The sequence below is a fragment of the Amphimedon queenslandica genome, unplaced genomic scaffold (genome assembly GCF_000090795.2).
Source record: "Amphimedon queenslandica unplaced genomic scaffold, v1.1 AMPQUscaffold_13518, whole genome shotgun sequence".
Lineage (NCBI taxonomy): Eukaryota > Metazoa > Porifera > Demospongiae > Haplosclerida > Niphatidae > Amphimedon > Amphimedon queenslandica.
Window position 1 is genome coordinate 521,269 of NW_003546246.1, and position 17,910 is coordinate 539,178.

Genomic DNA, 17,910 nt, shown 5'->3' on the forward strand with positions numbered 1-17,910 from the left:
TACATGTTTAGGATTTGCCTAGATACTCTGGGTATCTAGGCAAATCCTAAACATGTATAACGGTACCAATTGCTACATGAATCACATCCAATCCATAAATCTCCAGCAATATTAGCTTTCAAATGACAATCATACCCAGCCAACTAAATGTGAAATAAGTGATTAAATGAGGATTTGTCAATTTTTTGCCTTAAAATTGTTCTGTGTTTAAAGTCAAGAATTGATTATAATGATAGATAAATCAGAGGACACAAATCAGCCAGAGTAAACACCACAGAAATAAACAAAAATGAAGTTCTCTCTATCACTCGCTCTCGTTCTCTAATTGTCTATACTCTAACATACATTTATTTACATAAGACATTAACTGAGCATGCTCTTAATAGTTATTAAACATTATGAATTGTATGTTAATACACCACATTTCCTCCTTAATAATAACGGTCTGGAGGTTTTTGTGTCCTTTCAGGATAATGATGATTCTCCAGCTAATTTCCAGCTGGACGGTCTTCATGATTTGGATCCTTGTCTTCCTGAGCTTCCATTGTAGGCTGTAGATCTACTGCTGTGTCGTCAGTATCTTCTGTACTCTCCATTGGGAAATAGTCATCTATTTTTTTATTTTTTATTTGGTCTGCATGTCTCTTGCATATTTAATCTCCCACCTTTACCATGTATGTCACTGGACCTTTTTTCTCCATAATTACACCAGGCACCCATTTGTCTCCTTTGTAGTTTTGAATCATCACTTCTTGCCCTTTACTAAATTTCCTTAATTACCCTTTTTATCATAATAACCTTTCTAACTGTTTCTTCTATAATTGGTCGTAACAAATCAAATCGGCCTCGTTCTTCAAAAAAGGAACGATGGAGTTTCTGCAGTAGTACTATGCGGAGTGGTTCTGTATGTTAGTAGGAATTGACTCAGTGCCCTTTGTAACCATAGATATTAGAGACTATGTATACGGGATTGGAAACAGTGATACACTCCGCGACTTATTTTTTAGTAGTTACGAATAGTTATTAAAGTGTAACTGACATGATTTTTTGGGGTATTTTTTTTATTAACCTAACATGATCATATGATCATGAAAATGCTATATGGAAAATTTTATTGTCTGGAAAAAATTATTCACAGAGATATGAGCCTTCACAGTTGCTCATTTTGCTTCCTGCCATTTTACATCCCGTCAGAGGGCGTGGCTAAACGTGATGTCATACAAGGCTTATGGTTGACTTTTACCATTGACTGCAATGTAAAATTAGTTGATGATATCTTTGTTAGATTTCATTTTATACCTTGTAGCTTTAATCCTGTGGTGAAAGTGATACTTTGTGCTTATAATTCATGATAGAGGACATTTGAGTCATTATGGNTGGTATAGCTTGNAGCTCATAGNCTACTTTTGACAATCCATAATGAAGCTGTTCTTGTGTATTTTGCATATTTAATAGTTTATTCTTGTGTTCTAACACTGGTAAACAAAATTAGTACATGAAATTTGATGAACCACACAAGAGCAGCTTCATTATGGATTGTCAAAAGTAGGCTATGCGCTGCAAGCTATACCAGCCATAATGACTCAAATGTCCTCTGACTTTTGACAGTTTTTAATCTGTTTCTGCACAATTAATGTCATTTTAATAATTTTTGTAAATTTTCTACAGAAAGTTTGTAAAATTGGCATTTTTTGCAGAAATTTGACTGATTGGAAATTCCAATTGGAAATTGGAAGCTGTTTAAAGTTTATTGTATCCGAAGGTAGTACTCAGGATGTAATGATTGTCAGTTTAGAAAATATCAGTGAAGTACGAAATGAAGTGGATCATCAAAAAAGTCTTCCTATGATGTTTCATGAGAAAACTAGAAAAGATAGTTTATGTAATGAGATATTGAAATTCCTGTACCATGAATGTAGCTGGGACAGATCCTGAAGTGTATGGAAAACCATTCGTTGATATGCAATGTCATACGCTGTGATACGTAGATGGGCAACATGAAGTACTTGCAATACCTTTGTTGTTTTCCCAATTCTGTGGTTATAATACGCCCGAATGTAGTAAACACAGGTAAAGATCTATATCTAACTTAAGCCGTGACAAATTAGGTGAGTTTTGTTCTGAGTTACAAGATTACATGATTACGAGCTGGATTTAGCAAAAGAAGTGTAAGCTACTTAAAGAAAACTTATTGAAATTAGTGGAATCCTTTGCATCGTATTCTTCATATTTATCAATGAAAAACAAGTCTATGAAACTTCATCATGCGTCTTCAGAACCAGCTACAACATTTGAAGATTTGTCACACTTAAAGTATGTTACTCCAGTGTCTTCTGTACCTGTACTGCTAGCAAGTGTAGATCATACTGTAAAGAAAACAGCTTTCTATAATAAAATATATCTTAGAGATTTTTGCCCTGAGGAGAAAAGACGTCACTATATTTTCATTCACGAATTACTAAATGGACTTTCAGTCCCTATTTATTTACTAACCTAATGTCATTGGTCTAATGTTGGTAATTACCATTTTATCTCTCATCCACGTAATCAAGAGGCGTGTTATAATGAAATTGTTGGAGAAATTAAAAAAAGATCCCTAAATATCATACCAGAGCCATGAAGCAACTGTTCCTCATCCACGTAATCAAGAGGCATTTTATAATGAAATTGTTGGAGAAATTAAAAAAAGATCCCTAAATATCATACCAGAGCCATGAAGCAATTGTTTTGTGATTTATATGGAAGAATTATCACCTGAAAGTAAACCTTATATATTACGTAACATATGCAATACATTAGTTGGCGATTCGTCAGCATCAAGAATGACTAGTAAAAGTGAGGTTGTTGCATGTGTGCAGGAAGCATTGTCACTGGAAAATATGGATATCGTAATCAATTTACGAGAATTCAACTCCAGTGATAAAGACACTTTTAGTATATTTTGGTCTAAGTGTAATGAGTTTCTTCAGTCTTGCACAAGTGTTTGTCATGAAAGCCGTTTTAATTAAAGATTTGTTTGAGACGGTACGTGATATATGTCTTGAAGATATCCCCAATACATTCAAATGCATGGGTACAATTTCATTTTTTCAAGAAATCCACATTCTGCGACTGCAAAACATTATAAATGTCGTCTTCAAGCGAAACACATGGTTCAAAGACGGCAACTACGGAAGTTTCATCCTGATGCACACTTCTGTGCAGCATTGTTTCATTATGAACGAGAATATGCAATTCGTTTTAGAGATGTATCTTTATTTGCATGTATAGATGACAAACATAAAATCAGTGTTGGAGAACCAATTACCCAGTTGCTGCAGTGGAAAGAGGCAAGGAAGTTGTAGTTGTCTCTCAACAAAACGTTCATAGTTGCAGATCATGATTTCTCTAAGTTTAGCTTGACACCTAGTGTAGCTGTGATTGTTAATATTCCACAAGCAATTAATGAGTGTTGGTACACAGGAGATGTGTATATTGGTATTAAAGACTCCGTTTTTCAACCATCATATGCCATTCGACATGCAAAAGAGCTTTATAGTATTCTAGTTTCAAAAATGGTGGGACGTCACATTTTATTTGTGTACTCTGATGGGGGACCTGACCATTGCCTTACTTATATTTCTGTACAATTATCTCTTGTTGCACTGTTCAAGAACTTAGATCTCGATGTCCTTATTGCTGCATGTACTTCACCATAATGTCAATTATAAATCTTGGTCTACAATGTGTTGGTATCATGAGGGGGAAGATGGGTGACAAGTTTGAAAACATTGTTTCTAACTGTAATACTTTAAACGAACTCCGAGCAGGGTGTTGTGACCTCAAAAATGATGTTGAAGAATCTTTAGCACCAGTCAAGGAACTCCTTTTTCTAATGTTTTAAAACGCTTACAATTAAGAGGTAAAAATATTGAAATGTTTAATAGCACATCACAGTCCAAAATTGATGCTTTTTGGGAGGTTTTACTTTTAATTGATTCAACACTGACAACACAGAACACAACAAAATCTGCTCCTACCAAGTTGACTTCTTTGAACAATTATATTTCAACTGCTGTACATGCAGTAAGTGTTCAATCACCATTAAGAAGTGTGGGAAACCTGAATGTACCCTTTGCACTCCAGTCAAAATGTCTTCAGAGCAATTTTCAAGTTAGCATTATATAACATGCAATGCATTGAAGTTAATCATGTCAATTCATGTTATTCAATGATTTACAATTTACATGTACAAGTAGCTAAACTCTTATTTTGTACATTATTTATTTTATTAAAAGTAATTTTGCACCTCTTCTTATTAGACATTTCTTCTTTACTAGATCCTGTAATTGGGGAGGAAGGGCATTACAAAGAGTTTTCTGAAGTGTACGGTGCTAATTTTTAAGAGAATGAGCAAAATCTTAGATCTGTAAAGCCTTCGTTAAAGCAAAAAAAGGCACAAAGAAGACACTAGATTACTCTTCCACTCAACAAAATGTCAAAAACATTGGAGTTCTCATTCAATGTGAAGAGTGTGATATGTAGAGATTACTATTTTCAAAAAGAAAGCAAGATTTACTAAGTGAACACGATTTACAAAAAGTGCTTCTAGAAGTTTCTTATACGTGTGGAATGTTGTTTGATGAAATTGATCTTCCAGACAGTCTCAAGAGTGTTAAAGTAAAAGAGCACTTTTGTCATGATCCAACAGAAAAGTTGTACTATTTATCAGGATACGAAACAATTTGTTGCTATTGTGGTAGCAGTTGTGAAGATGACCCTGATAACTATCCTCAGTGTGTGCAGTGTCGTTCACAACCTCAAGTCAAATAAGTTAAAAGAAAGGAAACTTAGTTCTATTGTGTTTTGATAAGAGTCATCAATAATAATTAATAACTGATAATTAGCGCCTGCCGGGTTCCGCCCACATTTGCTATACATTTGAGAAACAATGAATTTAATTGTAGCAGCCTTATTGTTAGACAGTGTGGATGCCTACTGTAAGTAGATATCTCTTATTAGCGTAACAATGTGGCCTCCATCCTTATATTTTGGATATCTGTCAGTGCCTACTTGAGTCTTGGATTGTTTCTTGTTGCTATTTTCATTAAAGTGTAGAGCTGCTGAGCATAATCTAATTGATGCAGAAAAAGTATAAATGAATATGACTGAGTTATAATGCTACTGACTGAGCTAACGTTCCTTTTGTAAGAGAAGCATCTTAATTTGTGTGCAAATTGGATGATGACACTGAAACGCTTCAATTGATGAAGTTGGATATGAAGGTGACAACTTCTTGATTTGATTGCACAGACTTGTATTGAATAGTGTCAGTGATTTTGACACTAGCTTTGTTGTCTAATAATAAATTTTAATTCCCTTAATTATATGCAATGAATATTTACATCGTTTGAACCATTACTTATTTACTCCTCCTTGTACCTTCTAATGGGCACATTTCTTGAATAGACCAAAATGATGGTGTTCCTTGTGGATGTGGTTACCCAGTGAGAGCCATTTGTCTATAATCATTTTGGAATTTCCATCTGTATTGTTTGTCACACACTGACACCAATGTGTAATGATGCTCTTCAACCAGTCTCCTCCTACCTTACAGCTACACAAATTGGTGAGTAAAATCTTGGCAAATTTTGCAAATTGAAGTCTATTCCCCAACAATATTCACTCTTTCTGCCCAAGCTCTATCACATCCATGTCTATCAAAATAATGCTTCTGGCGAGCTTATGGTCTCTGTTTCATCTGGTCTAGGCTTGTCTGTAATGGTCGACCTAAAAGTACCTCAGCCGGTTGGAGATTGTTGTTGCATAAGGAGTGGAGCGATAATGAAACAAGAATCTGTCTATTACTTCTTGACTAGAGAGCTTCCCTTCCTGCTTCGCAATCGTTAGAGCTTGCTTATAGGTTTTGGCAATCCGTTTCACTGCTCCATTTGTGGTGAAATGATAAGGGGCAGAACAAAAGACTTTAACCCTTCTCTCTCTCAAAAGGAACAGAACTGCTCTACCACAAACTGTGGCTGTTGATCTCTGACAATCTGTTCTGGTAAACTATATAAACCGAAATTTTGACCTAGTATCTTAACTGTACGTTCAGCAGTTGTTAAAGACATCTCCCATACCTTAGGCCATTTAGACCAAGCATCCACTGCCAGTAAATACATTTTCTTGTAAAGTGGATTAGCATAAAGTAGGTGTACCCTAGTCCATGGTTTGCTTGGCCATGTCCAAGGGTGAGGAGTGGGTCGTCATTGTTGATTTCACTTCCAGGCATGAACAACATGATTTCACCATCAATATAGCTTTAAGATTGGGCCACCACAGGTGACTTTGGACCAGTGACTTCATTTGACAAATTCTGGGATGACCTATGTGAAACTCCAGTAGCACTTGTTTTTGCAGTTTCTTAGGTATTATTACCACTCGCCCCCAAAAGCAGATACCCAACCTCTACTGATAGCTCATTCCTCCACTCCTCATACATTGTTTTTGGGCAGCCTCTCCTGGTAAAGTCCACAATTTTACTTACTTTTATATGATCTTGAATAACATTTCACCATCTACTTGTTTTTTAGGGCACTGAGGAGAGGCAATCATGATAAGCTATCAGCATTTCCATGCTGATAAATGTAGCAGTTCCCTTTACAATAGGAATAAGCTGACAATAACAATGCCCATATTTGCAGATGAGCTGCAATTAGGGTGGGGTCAGCATTGCCGTGGGACAAAATTCTTGTTAGGGGTTTATTGTCCATACCCAAAACAAAAGGCTTCCCATACTGATGATTATGAAGTTTTTTAATTCCAAAAATTATAGCCGATGCTTCTTTCTCGCATTGGGAATATTTTTTTTTCTGATTTACTCATTGTCCGTGATGCGAAAGCAATTGGGCACTTCTTGCCATCTTTACAAATATGAGAGATGATAGCTCCCATCTGTAATTTTACTGGTAAACTCGTAAAATGGACCAATATATCTGAGGATACTACTTAATGCCTTGCCTCATTAACCTCATAACTACATGCTGTGGTCCTTTGTTGTGCTTTGTAAGTACATTATGCAGTGGGTGAAGTGTTGAGGCCAATAAACCTGTTATAGTATTTTAAATGACCCAAGAATGGTCTTCTACATTACTAGTATAAGGGGCTTTCAATACTTATCTGGGGTGGTATACAACCCTTGTGCATTAATTCTATAACTAAAAATTCAACTGATTTACTCTAGAAGGTGCATTTATCTTTCTCTCCCTGTTGCTACAGTCATTGCAGCACTTCCTCCAGTGTCCTCAAATGATAACTGTCATCCACACCTGTCACGTTGATATAACACCTACCTTATGCAGTCCTTCGAGGGTGTTGTCCATAGTACGCTGGAAAATGGTGAGGGCCGAAGCCACTCCAAAAGGCAATTATGTATAGCGATATATCCCTTTGTGTGTTTATTGTCCCAGATCTCGTGAAGAATTTTTTCAGCTCCTTTTGCTGATAAGCAATAGCAAAGTCCAGCTTACTAAAAACTTTTTCCCTCCAGCCATGACTGCAAACATCTTATCAACGTTTGGAAGAAGGTACACATCAATATTTAAAGTAGGATTATTGGTGACCTTGTAATCTCCAAGCACAAGTATTCTACCATCCTTCTTAGGCACAGCTACATAAGGTACTGCCCATTCGCTGGTCTTTAGGTTTTCCAAAATCCCATGGCGTTTCAAATAATCAACTATTGCCCAACAGCCCCTTTCATTGCAAATGGTACATGAAGCGAGCAATGGAATGGAGGGATACCATCCTTATTCAGCTAGAGCTTAGCCTTAAAGTTTATCATTATTCCTGTTTTGTCACCTGATATTTACTGTGTACCTTATCAATTTTGTGCTTCCTTGCGTAGGACTCTTAAGAAATGCAACTCCAATGCAACAAAATGGTTTAACCAATTCCATCGAAACAGGCAAGGTTGTTCACCAGCAACTACTTTTACAAGTAGGTTCTTCTCTTGCATCTCATACTTAAATATGACCTAACATTTACTCAATATGTCGACCGTATATGTCTGTAGTCAAATGTGAGTGGGTTGAGGCGGTACATGAGGGAGATATTTATTCCTGATCTCTTCTGAAGTAAGTGATAGAGATGCTTCAGTATCTAGTTTCATTTCTACAGTCTGACCATTCAGTTTGAGGCTAATTTTTTTTGGCGGGGATTGTGATAATATTGACTGAACTTGGAACACTCCCAAATCATTTTTTGACTTCCTTGAGGTTTTATCCACTTGCTCATCCACTTTGTGTTTTTCCTTGACTCCTGTTATTTTTCTTTGCTTGAATACTCCTACAAACTGCTGCAATATGTCCTAATTTGGAACAATTGTTGCAACGAGCATTGCAAAATCTTCAAGTGCTAGAGGCATGGTCGTGTCTGCCACAGCGGTAGCATGGCTTATCTCTTGTATCTTTTACTTTGTATGTCACCTTGTGGGCGTCTCCTGACTCATGCTGAGAACAGGAATCTTTCTCTATTGTTTTATAATTACTGCTCCTTGATATTGTATCTTCTTGTCAGCTAAAAGCTTCTTACAAGCCCCAGCTGACAGAATCCTACATACCAGCCTGTCTCTAAGGCCATCATCCAGGTAATCTCCAAAAGAAAAGGTTAAAGCTAAGTGTCTCAATTCAGCAGCATATTGAGCAACTGACTCCTCCTTTTGATGGCATGTGTCAAAATGATACCTTTCAGCAATTATAACCGGTTTAGGCTCATAATGCCCTTTGAACAAGTCTAACAGTTCTGACACAGTATTTTCATTGGCTTTACGGGTGCAACCAAGCCTCTCAGTTTGGGCAATTCATCGCACCCACCGCATTAAGGACAACAGCAACCTGCCTGTCATCAGGAACAGCGTAAGCTTGAAGGAAGAGCATTTTGTTTTGTTGGAGGAGGCAAACATTTCTATCTTCATAGAAAAATCTTCTAGATTGCCATATGGAGTGTTCTCAGCCATCCTAAGATTCCCTTGTCACCAGTGTAATATAGCCAACAATAATAAAAATTCACTTTTAGCCAAAATCACAATGATCGAATACACAACAATTAACAGTTAAACTGAACATGTGCATTACAATTTTAAATACATAACTGATACATAAGTGTTATGCATGTACTCTAATTAATAAGAACAAAATATATCAGCATCTCCATCTCTAACAAATGGCACTGCATTACAACATCGAGTAAGACAGCGGTCCAGCCAATCTACTTGTGATGACTCATTTTTAACATAACCATCGTTTTATTGGCCAATATATTTCAATATACATGTAGGTGGACGTCTAACATTTTAAAAAACCTTATGTGAAACCTATAATAAATGCTGTGGTTACAGTATATTTTACCATATGTCTTTCCCTCTGCTCATAAGCAGATCTTATTGCATTAGGTAGATCTTTATTTTTCTCTTTTAAACGTTGGTGGTACAGTATCTTTCTTCAATCTCCTTTTGACTTTTGAACCAAATGAAGTACCATATAAGAGATCCTCAAATAAATCTTTAGACAAAATAACAATTTGAACACATTACACAATTAGTAGTAGGTCCTTTTCATTTATTTCTTGATCTTTTCACTTGTCATGTCCATCGATTTTTTAGAATAGAGTCACTTGGAAAATGAAAGACACTTAACCATCTACTGAACTAGTATTATTGCAGCCATAGGGAACACATCTTTTGTGCATTTTCATTGCCAGTTGCCAACATGAACTTGCATGCAAAAAAACATCTGTATGCTCATTGTGATGTCACGTGAAGCCACACCCACTGACAGGAAGCATCTTGGCAAAAAGTAGAAAAAAGCAAGTTTAAAGGCTCTTATCTCAGTGAATAATTTGACAAATAAAGTTGGAGTACATCATTAGTATTGTCAGACAATCATTGTTAAAACAAAAAGAATACCACCAAAATACATGGTAGTTACCCTTTAATGCTGCCTTAAAGGGAAAGAGACATTCAAATGGAGGTCTTTATCTTATGGTCTTAATATAATTGCTTAACGATAATAATAGTGTTCCAACTTCCATAGTCTAAAAATTTTTATTTACTGCGATGAGATCCTTTAAAAATGCCCTTTTTGCTTCATGCAATGTTACTTCCTGTTGGTGGGTATGGCTAAACATGCCATCATAGTAGGAATGTTTGTAGATACATTCATTCCTTTATAAGAGAAAATAATCCTTTATTTTCATGCCTTGTAATGTAATAGCACTAATTTAAAGATGAGGATCATTAACATTTATTACTCTAAGGTTGGAACCACAAGAAAAAGTCATAATACTACACACAAGTAGGTAAATCTCCTTGCTTGCTTATATTGAGTCTTTTCTTCAATGTGCATGCTTAAGATATTGGAAGCTAATGATCCCAATCTTTAAATTAGTGCTATTAGATTACCAGGCATTAGAATAAAAGATCATTTTCTCCTATAAAAGAATGACTGTATCTGCAAACATTCCTACTATGACATAAATATTAGAGGATAAAGGGATTGGAAACCACAAGAATTATTACATGTAGATGATGCGCATCCTAGCTCTAGTTGCCCCCACAAATGAGCATTATGGAGGACAAGTCTTTTGCTTTGCATTTTGTAAATTTAGATGTGTGCCAGAACGAGCTGTTTTTCTAATCTACCTGTTAAGTTTAAAACCTACTCTAATCAGGGATGTTTTGTTTTTGTCCATTGCAACTAAGCAAAGGCGTTTAACTGTGCCGTGAATTCTCCCGCTTGAAGTTATTGTCCGTCAGATTTTAGTTTTGTACCTCTTATGCAAAAGGTTCTTAATAAATTAGACTTTAAAATTTTAAAAGAAATAAACAATGTCAAACTGGAGGGCAATATCAAGTTTTTGAAGAAAAACAGTGTAGTGTGGAAAAGTTATGAGCAAAAACTGTTCTAAAATTTAGTTTTGTTTTGTACTGTTAACTCAATTGCAATAGATATTGCAGCTCTAAAACTTCATATATAAAGACATCGTGCACATGTTGAGGGCAAAATAGTATAATTATGTTCATTTCTCTGTATAAGTAAACAAAGCTTCATTACATAGGCATCATAATGATAAGACAGTCTATTGACACTAATGCAGCACTTCATTTAGGATCTACCTCATCAAGCAAAAGCAAAATGCTTTTTTATTATCAATATACCAATAAGAAATCATTATTGTTTAATAAAAATGGAAGAAAAATTAAAAAATACCGTGAAAGTTTTAACATCCTTGCTTCATGCCTCCATTTTCTTGTGCTTAACAATATTTTTATCTCTTTAAATAGAAATTTATTGAAAAAAATAATACGATATTGTCAACTAGCATTTCCTGCTGGCAACAGTGGTTTTCAATTCATTTATACTCTATTATGTATGACTGATGTCACAATTAGCCACACCCATGAACAGGATGTAATATTTTAAGAAGCAAAAATGGGCATTTTTGATGGCTCATATTTCAGTAAATAAAATTTTTTAAACTATGGAAGTTGTAAAACATTATAATTATGGTCAGGCAATCATAATTAAAACCATAAAATACAGACCCTCACTTTGATGTCTGTCTCCCTTTAAGACCTCATTCTTTTATTATCATCATTATTGTTATGAAAGAGTTTACATCATGTAGAATGAAAGAACGTGAGAGAAATATAGATACTATTAGAAAGTAGTCATGAGGAATGTAGGGAGCAAGGTCCCAACACCCAAAAAAGAAACAGATACATAGTTGAATTTAAAAGAAAGCTGATCTATTTTTACATTTAGAGCAGATATTACACTGAAAAACATAGTGGAACAAATGAAGATCATCAGGATTGAAATTGGCATTAAATTTTTATCTGGTATTAGTTGTTTAAGTGATTGTAAAGAAAGGTCAAGGTTGAGAGGCGGAAGAGAATTAATCTATTAAAGTATGAGTAATCTATGGCGGAAGATGAAGTATACTGGTGAACTAGTCTGTGATAAGTGGCAGATGTAGTTCAGTGGGAGTGGGAGCTAGTAGAGAAGAAGCCCGTTACATTGAAAATTTAACCAGGTGATTTGACTGAGGAGATGAAAAACATACTATTGGCCAGCTCCAGGCTGTACATGAGAGGTAAAATATTAGTTTATGTAGTCGGGTTTTATAGTCAGACAATAGTCATTTAAGACATTCTTGGTCGCTCTTTTTTGATGAAGTTCAAGAGCAGTTATGTCCTTGGTAAGACAAGGATGCCAAACAGGACATCTATAAATGAGGATGGGCATAACTTGAGAGGTACTATTTCTTTGCTTCTTTGGGAGTGGTCGATATGGGAAAGACTCGCCTGATTGTGCTCAGAGTATTGTAAGCCTTTTTTAGGATGTTGGCAGACTAGGATAGATTCTAAGAAAAAACAACACCCATATCTCGATAAAAATTGTTGACACTCATAGCAGACACATCAAGAGAATAAAGAAATGGGATAGCTGTTCAACTTGGGCCTCTAAAACTTGAAATGAAGAACTTCTCATTAACAGAAAGTTAAGATGTTTTCCTCCAAACACTTCAGCTGGTAAAGTGATTCTGAAGTAGGTGACAGCAATTTTTAAGTAGTAAAAAAAATTTGTCCACAACAACTTTAGTTGGCTATAACTGCCAACAACTTAAGTTTTGGGTTACTGCTTTCAAAATGATTGCTTGAGATATTTATAAAGTTTCCACAATTTGACTGCATTCCTATTACTTAGTCTGTTGTTACAAATACCATCTTCCATTGAAGTAGTCTACTACTGCTTTTGGAGCACTGTCATATATTGAGATCATCATACTCTGATTCTGAAAATGCATATCAAAACTTCAGTAGTGGCACTAAGGAAATACTCCTTTGGCCTAATGCAACACCTATTGATTCACAAGACTTTTTGTCTGAAGTCTTTAATCAATGTATGAAATATAACAGATAAAAACAACTTCAATTGGTAATCTTTTTCTAAGTATATAACTCATATCTTCTATTTCGTTATTGGCCAATATAATATATGTTCTTGCCCAATGGTAAAGGCTTCAACCAGTAAATGTTACACTCACGTAATCTTCATGAACTATCAGACTTGTAACAATCATGTCATTTTGTCCATGTAGAAATTCTAACATCAAAAATACTGGTAATCCTAGTTCAAAAAGTTTATAAGTGGCATCAGTACAAAAAATTTCTGAGTAACGACAAAAGTATTTTGCATTTCTTTTTCTAAAAAAACCTCACTTTGTCCTTACAAATGAACTCATACAAGAAAGTTATATGATCATTACTCTACTTGCCATGGGATATATGATCAGTTCCGGTCAAAGGTTATTGATCACGACCACAAGCTTTTTATGTACAAAAGTAAGTTAATTCATTACAAAGGTGTGATAATACTAAACACAAAAACAATAATAATTGGTTCATAAATCTAAATCCAACATTATTATCGGCAATGACATGCTTCCTCACTCCTTTTACTTGTTGGTGAACAGAATGCCACACAAATTCTGTAATCTCTCAAAGCTATCCTGAGTCAATCTTTTTGTAACTGATAGGTACTAAATTATTTTTTTGGTAATTATTAATTATGTAAATATGTTATGGTTTAACAAGAAATGATTTTATTAATACTTTAAGTTTAAACTGACATGATTAATTTCACTAAGGTTTTTGGCTGAAAAGTGACATGATTTACGTTGGGTAATTTAAATAAACTCCACATTTTGGTGACATTATTGCCTCCATACTGAATGTGTGCTTTGATTCAGCACTAGTAGCACCGTCACATAGATACTTGCAATGCAACCTTAAAGAGAAGCGGAACGGAGATTTTTTATCTGTTGAAGTTTGTCATCAATATTTGGTGCCGTAGTTCAGTATATATCATTCCTTTATGGTTTGCTGTCTCTTCCATTGAAATCATAGGTACTGTGTTTCCTTGAATTCTACCTGCGGTTATTATTAATTTCAGAAGCAAGAGCAGTGCGGGTACAATACAGGGGCAAATAGTATTGAAGGGTGAAGACTAATAACTTCAGCTCCATTTTATCACTTTGACTTTGAGGTTGAATTGACTGCTGTTCTGAAAGATTTGGATTGATGCATCTCATATTTTAGCAAAGTTTTGTATAATGAGAATATTCAGTCCAAAGAGTTCCTTTGTCATGTTGTTGAGTGACCTGAACTCCAAGAAAATGATTTAGATTTCAAGTTGAACTTTATTGACGGTGTGCTTTTTATTACTTTAACATTTTAGTACTGTCTTCAGCAAAAATATACTGTGTACATAATTTCCAAAAATGGACATCCCTACCTTTTTCAATTTAAAATTACTTAAATCAATGAATGCTTGTGTAAATCCCATAGTTTTGAGGTAATTATCTAACACGAAGTTTGAACATCTTGAAAACTGTTAGCGAGTACAATTGTGCTTTAGTTTGCCTCCTTTCCTTTTTCCTCATCTCCCATCAGGTTGTCGCATACAGTATAGCTACAAAATTTGGCAGAGAATTAAATTTGGCAGATTGGCAGTGTTAAAATAAAAGTGCCAATATATATACCCGCCAATAATAATTTCAATGATGGACGAATCTTTTTATGAGAGTTTGTTAGCACATGATGCCGAAATGGCACCATTGCTCACTATTTCAGTCAAGGCAGTGGGCAAAGACTGCCATGGAACAGCTTCAAGAAGGCCTAAAAGTGCTTAAGAAAGAGACAAGATAGTAAACTGCCATGTTAAAAGACTGCCTATATTATAGTTAGGCAATTTTATGCAAAGCTGCTAAAGTTATAGACCACCAAATTTTGCAGCTATACGGTATATTGTTCCTCCATTAGGTTACCCTTCAAAATTGGAGTAGTTACATTCATTTCGTGTTAAGCAATCTTTCTTTGTACTGTGAGAGCATTAAATGCAGAAGAGACTCAAATCTGGTGACAAGACTGAGCATCTCATCAAATTGTGGCCTTGCTTCTATCTTAACCCTTGAATAGTGAGACAAGGTTGATATGGCTCCCCAGATCCATCTGATTAAAGGTCTCTCTTAAAGAACCATATATTTCCAATTAGACATTTTCCCCTATGTAGCTCAACAAGACCTCATATACCACTTTTAATAATAGATTTTATTTCTTTTTTGATGGCAGTTTGCCATTCTTTTCTCTTGATACTTACCAAAGATTCATTGACAGTCATTGGTTTTCTGTAAGAGATGATATGCAAGCTCCTAAATGATTTTGGTTTACTTGCTTCTCTTTTTGATCTTCTCATTACAGCTGCTTCTTGAACATAATTACCTGCATCAATAAAAGTGTTTGTGTTGGTGTTTGCATCAGTATATATTGTGGGTTAGTGTCTGCATGAGTGTCAACAAGTTCCTCAGTATCAGACTCTCTAGTTGCTTGAGTAATGAGATTGTCTTTATCATAACTCTCTACTTGCACTCACTGAATGGACATTTTGACTATATATTTCAAAGTTTTTAATAATCAAGTCACTGTATTGATATAACATTTGAATAATGTTTTGCACTTATTTTGATCTAAGTCTTTCACTTGAAAAAGTGCACTGTACATTTCATCCTTTTCATTGGCCGCCTAGGTTAAGCAATAATGTGGGGGCGTGCAATTTGTGATGGCATCACATTAACTAATGGAAGTTCCTTTCATCTCTTTCATGCAGGAAGAACTTGTTGCTACTGGTCGCTGTGATAAGCAAATATTTTGTAATTTATTTCCAAATGATAGTGGCATAAGAAATGTGATTTTATCAACTAAACGAAGGAATAGAGTCAAGGTAGTCAGGACCAACAACGTACTCTTTTTGTGCAGCAATAATTCTAACTTTGCTTTTATTTTTTATTACAGTGACCAGTAGCAACATGTTCTTTCTGCATAAAAGAGATGCAAGGAAGAGCCATCATCACAAAATGCACGCTCCGCATTGTTGCTTAAGCAGGAAGCTGTCCACCAACAAAAAGGAGGAAAGATATGGTGCATTTTCTTGTGAAAGACTTTTTGATCAAAATAAGTGCAAAAGTTTTGTTTAAATGTTATATACATGCTGTGACTTGATTATTGAAAAGTCTGAAACAATTCAATTCAGCTGCCATTTAGTGATAATTGTGGCCCCTATTTTATTTGCTCCTCAAGTTCCGGAGTTGTACGATTCATTTTAAAAGCAAGTCATGCAGTCCAGCATTTTTATGTTACAGCTGAATGGGGTATGCAGCCCTGATTATGGATGTATACCATTCTTGCCCTTTATCTCTGTTTCGACTTATTGTTATTGTTATTCTTTTTATTACTTTTTATTATTATGTTACTGCTATTGTTGTTATTAGTATTGGTATTATTAGATAGTGTTGGTTTATCAATGAAAGATTTGGATTTATTATTAGTAACATTAAACTTTTCATTTTCATTTTCTTATTCTGAAATTATAAATTTTTAATTTTAGTGTCTATCCACTAATGCAGAAGTCATTGGAATCACTAATGCAGAGATTTCCACGAGAATTAAATGTTACATTGCCACATCTCACTCATAAAGTTGCATCTAGTTTCTAATTTTTGATGTGCTTCATTTTTTGTAGATAAATGAGATTAATTCTGTGACACATGTATTGAAATGTCATGTATGGACACTTTGCACAAATGTTCACGTAGCAAATGCAAGAGTGGAAGTTTACCCTGGAAGTGATCTTAATCAAATTCATGCTGAAATTAAAACTATTTTGAATGAGGTACATTAAAGATTCATAAAATTTTTATTGATTTATGATTAGGCTGGTATTCAAGAAACTTATGTGGAACTTGTTCAAAGTGACTAATATTGGTTAAATATACAATTAAGTTTGATTAAAAGTTTTAATCCGTTTTGAACAGGTTAAAATTGTGAATTGTGTTGAACTAGTAAAATTTTATCCTAGTTCTATCACAAATTTCTGCATATGCAATGTTTAATTAGAACATATGTAAACAATGTCAACATATCTACCATGGTATCTGTTTTGCGAAAGAAAAACCAAATGTTAGAGTGATTAGTTACAAAAGTAAGGTTGCCATAAATGGAAGAAACAAGGGGTTGAATTCCATGAAAGTAAGAAGAATTAATCATTAGTGAGTATTTTGCTGCCACCTTTCTATTATTAAGGTGCTTTTGTATGAAATATGCAATGAAGTATTTAAAGGTATTTTTGCATGCACTACTCTAGTTTTAGCTGCAGCAAAACGTCCATTTGTCATAAAAGTTAAGTAATTATTGTTCAAAACTTAATTTTCACCACAATTGTGTGGTGAAAGTTTGAATCATACAACAGATCACGAAATTTTTTTGTAGAAACTTGTTAAATGTTTTATGATGCTTTGACACAAAATTATTCATTTTTTCTACAGCAAATAACGTTAACCTTACTAGCATGAAGGGTCTATATGTAGGAATGGAGCTTTCACATAAAAAGCTGCTTACCAGTTTCAGTCTTTGAGAGCAACTTTCATGAAATATTTAGCTTTCCATTGTTGTCTTAAGTTATTAGCCATATGCCTTTTGAAAAAATTGTATATTACCAATGTCAACAAATTCAACAAATAGTGACAAAAAATCCTTGCAAACTAACTTTGTTTAACTGGATGTACTATAGACAGACTTCCACCACAAAGTTGCAAGTTTCCTAGACTTCCTAATAGGTCAGTTTGTGCTATCACCAAGTTGGTTGGCAATACCAGCGAATAAAAGAACTAAAATGAGAAGGCTAAAGATGAACTCCAGCTTGTGTACTGTGAGGATTAGCACTAGGGCGACAAGATTTTCTGTGATAACTAAATAATAATGGACACAAGTCACAAAGAGATACTATAATGAGAGAGAGATTTGAATAGAATCTG

General features: G+C 34.8%; 1 protein-coding gene and 1 long non-coding RNA gene across 2 annotated transcripts in view; both read left to right on the forward strand.

Annotated features, from left to right (window-relative positions):
- LOC105313539 (zinc transporter 7-like) overlaps nucleotides 1-16,998 on the forward strand; it is a 22,709-nt gene extending 5,711 nt beyond the window's left edge. Inside the window, exons 3-5 of the mRNA XM_011407050.2 lie at nucleotides 16,485-16,575; nucleotides 16,620-16,769; nucleotides 16,812-16,998. Coding sequence (XP_011405352.2) covers nucleotides 16,485-16,575; nucleotides 16,620-16,769; nucleotides 16,812-16,856 — 286 coding nt within the window. The 3' untranslated portion in view covers nucleotides 16,857-16,998. The remainder of the gene's footprint in view (nucleotides 1-16,484; nucleotides 16,576-16,619; nucleotides 16,770-16,811) is intronic.
- Nucleotides 3,104-4,872, forward strand: LOC109583573 (uncharacterized). The gene is made up of 2 exons (XR_002185589.1): nucleotides 3,104-4,152; nucleotides 4,320-4,872. It is a non-coding gene; the product is annotated as an uncharacterized LOC109583573 (long non-coding RNA).
- Nucleotides 16,999-17,910: the final 912 nt, after the last annotated feature.